The 10,696-nt window shown below is 38.9% G+C and overlaps 1 protein-coding gene across 1 annotated transcript; it reads left to right on the forward strand.

The window, feature by feature from the left end:
• Positions 1 to 928: 928 nt before the first annotated feature.
• Positions 929 to 10,353, forward strand: pln2 (phospholamban 2). Its single transcript, XM_079263625.1, has 2 exons — positions 929 to 1,000; positions 6,812 to 10,353. Exon 2 carries the CDS (start codon positions 6,936 to 6,938, stop codon positions 7,095 to 7,097), a length of 162 nt encoding a protein of 53 aa, XP_079119751.1. The 5' UTR covers positions 929 to 1,000; positions 6,812 to 6,935; the 3' UTR covers positions 7,098 to 10,353.
• The last annotated feature ends 343 nt before the right edge of the window (positions 10,354 to 10,696 follow it).

The raw sequence follows: 10,696 nt of genomic DNA on the forward strand, positions 1-10,696 counted from the left end.
TCTTCCTTGTTGATTTTCTTTTAATAGAGAGTTTTTCAGACACAAATCAAGTTAGCTTGATCAGTCGCACGGCGCACTCGCTGGTGGATTCATGCCGACTGATGAACATTCAGGTTACACAGGCCTCTTACATGAGCAAACATATGCGAACCATTAAGAGCCTCTAAAGGTTTTGAATTAACAGCAGGATCAGATCCTATCAGAAACCTATCAGCTTATATGTGTTATCAGGTCAAATCTAAAGTTTTAAAAGTTTGTAAACATTCCCCACATGTTTTTCTTCTCCAAAATTTGGTCATAAGCAGTGGTGTCGTCCAGGGTATATGCAGCTATACGGAGAATAGCCACTTCTTTTTTAGTCAGCATTGAGTTGACCCACTTCTAGACCCCCTGTGATGCTGCTTTTACAATTACAAATGTCCCTACACATGTACCTACATCGCCCAGCGGCTCAGCTACGGTCACCGATGCTACACGGGTGCAGTTAGCCATCAGCTGTGTTAACTTAAGCCTGAGCATAGAAATTAATTAAGATATATGTATATATGCCCATGAGCCCATCTCTCACCAGTCTGTGTGCCAGTACTGGTTTAGTCATTTCATAACTCTTCCTCTCTGAAACTGAGAGCAGAAATTATGTGACAATGAGCAAATATACTGATGGATTTTTTGGGGTACTCTTATTCACTTTTTCTGTGTTTTTCGGGGCTTTTTTTTATTCCTGTTTTTAAAACAAGGGCGAAAAATTAAAAATATACCCACTTCTTGAGGGAAAACCACACCACTGGTTATAGGAATTTTCAAGTTGTGCCTCCATATAGGCTATAATTCAGCAAATCTGATACAAACTTGGTATCCCCACTCTCCTAAAAACATTGCTGGGATGTCCTGCCTCTTTCCCTCCTCCTCTCTCCCTCTCAGTGCGTTTACAGCCTCAGAGAGCACCGCATATCTGACATTTCTCTCTCAAACTCCAACCAGCTCTCTGCTCATCTGCAAGGTAAGAATTAGCATCTTCTACACGCTAATTGGCTCCCTGATTCTGTTTCGTGCTAGAAAAGCAGATTAAGAGTTAAAAAATGACTACAGATGTTATATGTGATATAGAAATGTTTAAATTTTACAGTTTGAGAAGAAAACTAATGATGGATGAGTTAGGAAATGGGAAGTTTGCTGAAACTACAGAGCCACAATCATCTATCCTAGATGGTAAAAGGAAACTCTGCTTAATGTTTAGAAAGTTGGAGAGAAGTGTATAAATCAATGCCTCTTATAAAAAAGTCATTGTTCACAGACAGTAAACATAGCTCTAAAGAGAGGAGCAGGGGGGAATGGAAACTGGACTTCACCTCCCAGAGGGATAAACACTCTTCTTACATTCCCATCCCAAGCACATGATTTTATTTTAGAGCGCTGAGGAGCCAAATCAGCTGAATCTAATCACTGATTTCATAACACGATTTCACGGTGTGATGTTAGAGCAGTAAATGCAGGCAAATTGTATGACTGTGGCCAACATTTTTCTGATTTATCATTAACTGGATGTGGCATTTAATGGCAGAAATAGTTGTGGGAAGAACTAAACCTGGAATAAGAAGGAACATTATGCTTTAGTGTACAAAACAAAGCAAAAGCAAATACAAAAAAGCTTCAAACGAGAAAATTGCATCATGAAAACCAACTTAAAATGGTTGGATTATGACTTTTGGAGTAAAATACACATTGCTTTAGATAAATAAATGCACTTTCTGTTCCATTTTTTAAAATTCTGCTGTGAAGAACTGGCTTGTTTATGTGGTTGGCACTGAATATGCCCCAGTTTAAATAACAGGTCAGAATCAGCATGCCAAAGTATCAGTCCAACCTACATTTCACTGCTGCATGTCACACTGATGTGCTCAAGTCACTTATTTTGACAAAAGTTTGGCAAATTGAATGGATACATGTCTAAAACAAGCGTGTACAGACTCATTTTAAGATAATGGCTACTGTTGCTGATAAATGTCACACCCATGGAAAGGCCGGTATCTTACAGTCTTCAGAGCGCTCCAAACCATCCGTCCATTTTCTCTACCTGCTTAAGCCAATTCCTGGTCGCAGGAGGCCTGGAGCCTCTCCCTGCTGCCACCGGGTGGGACGGTAACCCCCTGGACGGGTTACCTACCACTCCATCACAACCGCGTGAATAAGAATCACTAGCTAACCAAATATACATGTTTTTGGACAGTCAGAGGAAGCTGGAAAACTCACACATGCCAGGAACAATATGCCAACTGCACAGAGAGGCTGAGATTTTTCTTAGCTCTCAGATTAAAAATAGGTAAGATTAGAGAATAAAGAAGTCATATGTCTTTATCAGGTAAGTCTACCTGTCAAATTACCATGAAAAGCCATTTCTTTATTGGTACTGGTAATACTAAAATATGTAACACTAGAGTATATTCTATGACGCATTCATCGAGCAGTAAGAGAGCAGTAAGCCAAGGTGACAATGAAAGACCCCCTCTTGGGGCACCTAGTGTTGGCAGCTTCTGAACTAACAGAACAGCACTTGAACTCAACACAAAGAGGATTTCCACCAATGCAGGACACACAGCCTGCATCTGTACAAGGAGAGATAGTTTATCAGAGCAGAGGGTGGGGGGCGGGGGGGTCGGTGCAAGAAAAAGAAAGACTGCAACAGGGTGGTCTTTTTCTTTCCTAGGAATCTCACACAGAGCTGGTTTCTCTCTTGATAAATCTATTGGTTTCCAGTCCACATGTCCACATTGTCGTCAAGTGATGCTCATGATAGAGAAAAGAAAATGATGAATGAGAAGAGATTCTGTATGACAGGTGAAGTTAAAACAAATCATTAAAACGGATTTGAAACAACCCTTTAATGTCCTGTTCAGCTGTTTGGTAGAAAGATTAAAAAGTTATTTTAGTCTTATTTTAAGTGTATATTAACAGTGTTTTCTTTCAGACAAAGTTAAGGTAGAAGACGTTTGTTTTACCTTGATATGTGTCGACAGGCCTCTTCAGCCTTACTCATAAGCATTATTGGTGGTTATTCCCATGCATTGCCAGCCTGATCCACCAGGTTGAACATGACCTCTGAAAAGAAACAAGAATTTGTTAAAATCTTTAAAATATCTTCTACAAGCAATAAAAAAAACTGTATGGAATATATCTAATGTCACTTTGTTTTCTGCACAGCTTTACCAGAAAAAAACACACTTTTGGTCTTCTGGTGTGACATAATTTCTTTCTAAAATCATATGTATTTTACTGCAACATTTGAAAACATACTTCAATAAAAGTCAGAACAAAATTAAATTTAATTAAAGTGTAACTAAAAGGTCTTGACGTCAAAAAGATATAACATGAATACTGCTACATCATCAGCATATACTGTAACTAGTCATCAGACCTCATCTTTCTTCTCCAGTTACCCCAATCTACCATCTACGATCCACCTGGATATTTGTTCGTCACTTTGTAGGTTAATGATTACAGTTGGATAACGAGCAAAGTTAGAAAACACAGAGCCAATAAGTAGCAAATTACGTAATGTAGAAGGAAAAACTTCCGCATGTGTTATCCCCCAAACAATTTTGCTTTACAACACAAATTGGCCTTCACTGTGGCCTCTAGGCTGAAACCACAGCTTATGCTGTCCATTCTTTCGGATTTTCAGAGCCTAAATATAATGCACAGTAATTTTTACCTTCCTAACATGGAAGCTAGACTCAACATGGCCACCCGAATAGCTCATGTAGCATGACACAGTGACCTCCAAGTCCCCCAACTTCTGCAGTTGCTGCTATTTTTCCCACTGACCAATCACTGCTTGGCTCTGACCGAACAGCTGTGTTTGTTTGGTCCTGCGAGGTGCAAGACGTACAAACAAAGCAGAGTAGCAAGCGATGACAAGGGAATTGTTTGTTGAAAAATGAGAATAGTTGCTTCATTGCAAATGACAGATGTGAGCAACATATGCTGTGGACTCCAAAATGCAACTAGAGACAAACCGTTTTGGGATGTTTTAAATCAATAATAATCTTTTTATTCCTTGCTACATGTAGAAATGAGGATTAATTGTTCATCAGGCTCAAAGAGAGCGACTGTCTTCCAGCATAACACGGCTGTCAGTCAGTACACGATGTGTTTAGATGTGGTGGATGTGGATCATCCAAAATGGTAGTAATTCCCCCTCAAAGGACAAACTAAAGGAGGCTGATACAGAAACTGAAAACAACAGAAGAATCATGTGGTGGAGTACCGACTGATGCAGGGGAACAAAACTGGTCAGTCTGAAAAAAAAAGCCAGTAGTAATTAGCATTTATTGCTTTAGATTGAGTGTTATCTGGCAATGTCAAGATTTTAAATCCTCCTCTTATACAACTTTTTTTTTTTTTTTTTTAATTATTTGTGTAAGCAAACACATCTGAGTGAGGAAGCCACTGCACCTCAGCTTCAGGCTGCAGTTCTCCTTATGGCCACCAGATGGCGGTAGCACAGAACTCCAAAATGAAAAAGATTTGACTAGCTGGACTTCCTGAATGAAAATGTGTGTAAGACTGGTGGCTTTAAGGATCAACAATAATGAAAAACGTTTAAAGCTATGGATGAAACCAGCTAGACTGAATCAGAGCAGTTATGTTGTGAGATAAAAATACAAAGTCAGGGAGTCAGAGGACATCCAACGCCAAGGCAGATGCTGTGTTTTGCATTTGATCTTTGTGAGCCCTCAGCTTAAAATCTGTAAACCCATGAAATGAGTTGACCTCTGCAACCACAAGGTCTATATAAATACATCTGGAGTCATAGCAAATGGAACTGTGATATTTGTTAAGATGTCTAGATGTCTGTTTATGTGTCAATGATAGGTGAAGATGGCATATACCATAAATGAAGAAAGTTTTAGGATCCTCAATTCTTGTAGCTCAGATTTTAAAAGTTTAGAAAGGATCAATCAATAAATCCATTTACTTTTAATAGGTTAATCTTATTCTTCAATGAGTTCTGTCATGTTTGACTTGGTGGATTAAATTAAAGCTTGCCAACACACTGGTGGATGAAGGGAAGTCATAGACCTGCTGAGTCAAGAACTCCACAAGCCACCTCAAGCCGGCATGAGTACATTTACACCTGCATTTAGTGCTTGTGACCCAATTAGCCATGATACTGTTTAGCTTTAAATGTACACAGCTCCCTGTGAAAAATGAACATACTGTTAAAATGAAGCAAACTTTCCAGAAAAATGTTCCTTTTTCAAACATTGTAATGTTTTCGGGGCATCCAATGAAACTCAAAGCATCACTTTCCTTCACCTCAGCTAGCCCTGTCATGGTACAATTTTTGCCATGCGATTAAGTGCCTCAGAAATGATTGCGATAAACGATAATAATGCACTAAGTGATTCTTGTTGTCATTTTAAGACCATTTCCAACTAAAATAACCATAATGCCACAATAATGCAAGTACACCTTTGACCAGAGGTGGAATGGTGAAATTGAATGTCTTTCAATGCCTTCAGTATATTATTTTTCATGTCATTGTAAAGTTGTGGAATTGCCGTTTGTAACGTGTATGTTCATCCAGGCAGTTCTGGTTGTGAAATGTTTACAACATTTTTCAAAATGTCGCCTTTTTAACAATATTAAAGGGCAGCATGGCTTTACCAGCCACACTGTTGGGTGCACACCATGTTGTTCTGTCCTGTTTGCATTTATCTGTTGGTTAAACACCCCAGTGATTGTGGACTGTTGGGAAGATGGAGCTAGCCTGTTTTTAGGGTCTTTTTTTCCTAGCTGGGAAAACTGCAGTTGAGGTGTAGATGGAAGCTTGCTGTATTGCCGGGTTTAGTTAATATTGTCATAAAACAAATGTGGCACCCGAGAGAGAAACAAAAGACACAAGAAAATTACTGCGCACATTTTTTCTTATCGTGCGATTTATGGACTTATTGCCTAACCTCAGCGTACTGATGCTCAAACAGAGCTAATGAACTAACTCATGGCGTACAAGCATGTGTGTGTTAGAGGTGTTAACATGTCCAGTGATAATGGGCGACTCAGAGGCAGATTAGGGGTGGAAGAAAAAGAGAGTGAAGTGATAAATATAGACATGCTGAAAAGCGAATAGAAAGCAGTGGATTGTTGCTACGGCAGCTTTTATCTTTACTGGACCTACACGCCAGCGAGGAAACAAGATTTGAAAAGTGGCAGACTCCAGCAGCTCGAACCCTTTTTATGTTGGGATGTCGTGAAAAATGCATGCAGCACGGACGTCTGGCAGGAATTCCGGTCTTGTTAAAGATAGACAAGTGTTTGGCAAAAACACCAACGCAAAAGGGTTGTAACCTTGTCAGTCTGATCCCAGGTAAGCCCCCGGATCAGATGACAGAAGGGATTTAACCAACTGCATGGAGTCGGCAGCAGCACTCTCTCATAACATCCTGATTACACCGGTGAAAAGACTCGGTCGTCTATTCCTTTAACTAGTGAAGCAGCTATCATTTACTCCCTCTAAATATCTGCTCCACAACAAAGGTTGTGCACATTGTGGTTGTGACATTTGTGTTGCAGCCACTCTGGCTAGAGTCAAGCTTAACACATCATCAGGCCTCAGCTGGCGCCTCTGAGCAGCTCTGTTATCATCACACCATGTACTGCGATACGGAAAGGTCACAAATCTCAACATGGAGACATCAGTCAGAGGAGAGTGTGTGTGTGTGTGTGGTGGGCTGTTTGCGCGCCATTTAAAAAGAAAAGAAAAAGAAATTAACAAGGAATTTTGTTTTGCTTTCTTTTCCTGAATCTACAGAAGCGAAGAGAAAAAAACAGCAGAGATCGTTACCTGTAACGTCTTTGTTCGCCTCCAGTCGACTGCAGTTTCACTCTCGGCTCCCAACTCCAGTCGGTCAAAATCTAACCAGCCGGCTGCCTCCATGGAGCGCGTTCAGCACATGACCAAGTCGGCCATCCGCCGCGCGTCTCAGATCGAGGTGACGCCACAAGCCAAGAGGAACCTGCAGGAGTTGTTTGTCAACTTCACCCTCATCCTCATCTGCCTTCTTCTTATCTACATCATCGTCCTGCTGAGCAGCTGAGGGCAGCGGAGCCACATGGAGGGAGAGTTTGGCCCCGCTGTTGGGTTTTACTCCCATTTTAAGAAGCTGTAACATCATCCACCCCCATGTATCAGCATGACCCCGTTTGCACGCAGCTCTGAAGAAGGATGATGGAGCTCCAAGGCCAAACTCCTTCAATTCTTTGTTTCCCTCTATGAGCTGATCAGGGATCGGCTTCCCCGTCCCTCTTTCTCAAGGGAATGATCTATAGTGACCCTTCTTCTGCTGTTTAAACATCACTGATCTGCTACATGTATGTCTACGTCTACTTATAAGCATTTCTAAATGTAATATAATACTAAATTCAATGCCTCACTGTTGTTTAACTTAAATTTCCCATCGGCCGTGTTGCTTCCTGCAGCCAACACACCCAGGGGAAAAACAATGAACACACTGGAATTTTTTTCTTTTTTCCCTTCGCATGAGTTTTTTTTTTTTACTTCCACTGCAGCCATAAAACCCAACACAGACACATCAGACTTCTTTAAGCTTCAGTGCTGCTATTTTATCAAAAAGAAAGAGACATGAAATAGACAGGAAAGCAGTGAACACTGTGGTCGGAAGTGACAGGAAGTGGCAGGGGTTGACTGTTAACATGTGCCCCAGAAATACACCGTTTCTGCCTTAGCTCCCCTTAAAAAGCAAACTCCTTTAAACTTTTCTAAACATGTAATACGTAAACTGAAGTTGGATAAGATCTTTGACACTAATGTGAAGTAAAGGCCCTTTTCCACAGCTACCTGCTCACACACTCAGGTCAGGTGGAGTTGAACTACAAATAGGATGTCTGTAGACGCAGACCTCTGATTGGCCAGAGAATGAGGTCATACTTCATGGAGAAAAAGCATCTTCACCATTTCTAAAGACTTGGCAACAGTAACCGTGCAGTTTTATCATTTCTATGGTGGTCAACAATGTAAAACACTCAGGTCCAATGACAAGGACCCGCTTTGTGTGTCACGTTTGTGTTGACACACAAATAACATAACGGGGCTTTCAGGTTGCCTGGCTAGAACAACCCCATCATGGAAATGGAAAACAACCTGAACCGTTGTGTTCAGCAGAGCAGACAGAAAAGACTGTAATTTCTTCCATTTTATCTTATTTAACATAAAGCATACCATAAATATAAACTTTATTAAGATAAACAAAATAGTTTGTGAAGTGTTTAATATCTATGCAGCTTGCCTGCATGGGATTGAGTTGCTTTTTTTTTTTTTTTTTCCCCCATTCAGAGATCAAACTGTTTGGGGGGGTTGAGTAGAGCTTTAAACACACATTTCTGATATTTGCTCGACATACTGTGGAATCTGACAGCTGCAGTATCAGTTGTTACTTTGCATGGTTTGAGTTAAAATCACAGTTTTTACTAAAGTCATTTAAGGTCTGTTTCTGTTGTAGGCTGTCACGACAGCAAATAGGAAGTTTAAGCACATTTTTTATTCATACAACGCAAGAACATCTTTAGGCAACGCTGACAAAAAACAAAAAAAAACAAAAAAAAAAAAACTCACCCGAGTGAACTGAGTCTACAAAATTTAATTTAAAAAAAAAAAAGACTGACTTTGAATGCTGTGTCTGTTACTGTGTATGATACTGTAAAATTAGAAACACGTTTTCTCTACATGTTTGAAAGATTCTGCAGACTCATTTTCAAACTGTCCAATACCAAATAAACTGCATGTAAATACATTTGCAGTTGCTTCTTTTCTTTGCATTTGCAACTGAACTTGGTCTTTATGCATTTTAGCTTGTCATGTTTAAAAGTCTAGACCACGCCTTTAAACAAAACTTCTTAAATGATTTAGTCGACATACTGGTGTTGGATCAGTCAGTGCAATCACAGCTGTTTATTCAGTTAGCTGAAAACATCGCCTCTCCGATAGAGAGAAAATGGATTTGATTTACAATCAATAATTTACACAACCAAATATGTAATTTAAAAAAAAAAAAAAAAAAAGCCTAGGGCAAAAAAAAAGAGGCTTCCATATCTGGGAAAGCAACAGACTTTGGACCACTTCACAAGAACATGCTCCAGGTTTTGCCATACCAACCAATATAAGCTTCAAGAGATCTCTGCATTAAAATGACTTAAATAGACAACGATTATCCTCTGCGTTTGCTGATTTTTCAAAGTTTTTACAATTCTATTTGATAAATTCTTAAATGTATTTTGCAGATTGCCAATCTCTGACGATCTTAATGAGAGACTTTGCCTCTCTGGTGCTCTTTTCATGGCCTCGGATATTACTGACCTATTATTAATAGACTAAATTAGCTAAAAGTTCCTCCAGTTGTTCAGTGCAGCCACACATGCAGCTGTTTACAGCTGTGTCCTCTTCCTGATGTTAGCTAGCACAACTATGCTTCCTGTGTTGTGTTTGAAGGCTGCAGCAGCTATTTCTAACCCATTAATGCTTGGATTTATTTACAATTAAATAAAAACATACAAACATTGCAAAAAAAAAAAAAAAAAAGAACAAACAAAAATTAATTTGCTATAATACAATTAAATTATAAATAAATTTTAAAATAAAATGTTAAATAAATTAATAGTAAAGGTAATTAATTCATTGGACAAATATTTATTTGAAACAAATTTTTTTAAGGCTAGAAATGGTTTGTAGCAAATTTTTCAAGAATAGTCATTTAGCTTTTATTTTCCATATTATTAAACTTTACAGTCAAACCAGACCAGCTATGTTTTTTTGGTTTGTTTTTTTTGTTTTTTTTTACTGTAAAACCATTTCTTACCATTTGCCATCACCTGTGAACAGTTCATTCTTGTTCATGGTTGAAAGGAAGGGATGCATATTACCTGAGTGTATGCTGGGCTGCATTGACTTGGATTTGAAAATTTGAGGATCACATCAGTAAATATCAGTTCAACACCTTGAGGGGTAGTTAGACAGCAGCCAAGTGATCCAAAAGAAGTTCCTGTGTAGGCAGAGCTCAGGAGGAAGGGGGAATTCCTCTATATGCTTATTGTTCCCACCTGCTGGCTCACTTTTCACACTAATAGGCATGCAGAAACAGGTGGGTCAGTTATGGGTGGGACTAACCCTGCAGGCGTGGTCAAAGAAAAGAAAACTGTCTGAGACAAACATCTCCATCTGCTGGAAGACTTGAACAAATAAAAATGTGTAAAACTCTAATGGTAGCTTAATTTCAAACTATACTTTAACACAATTTTATGCCTAGATATGATTAAAACATGACTTTATGTATGCAGCACCATCCCATTACAAAAAGATTCTTTATTCTTTTTTTTTTTTTGCATTCATTAAAATTGTAGTATTTAAATTTGAATTAAATGGCTTCAAAGTTTTTAAGTTTCTGTCTCGTAATTTTCAAATCATCATGTAAAATCTCTCTTAGCGCTGAATACAGGTAAAGTCGTACTAGATTATTTTTATATTCACAGATTTTGAAACTTACCTTTAATCCTACAGTACTGTAATTACGGTAGCCTTTAAAACGCTGCTTTATTTGACCATTTTTAAAAAAGAAAATAGCCTTTGAGTTTACATTAATTGACAACACAATATCTAAAGGTGTCCATCTGGAAGGGCTGTAGG

Source organism: Telmatherina bonti (genome assembly GCF_933228915.1).
Source record: "Telmatherina bonti genome assembly, chromosome: 24".
NCBI lineage: Eukaryota > Metazoa > Chordata > Actinopteri > Atheriniformes > Telmatherinidae > Telmatherina > Telmatherina bonti.

Excerpts from the sequence above, each read along its gene's own strand:
- pln2 (XM_079263625.1), top strand. The coding sequence starts at position 6,936 with ATGGAGCGCGTTCAGCACATGACCAAGTCGGCCATCCGCCGCGCGTCT.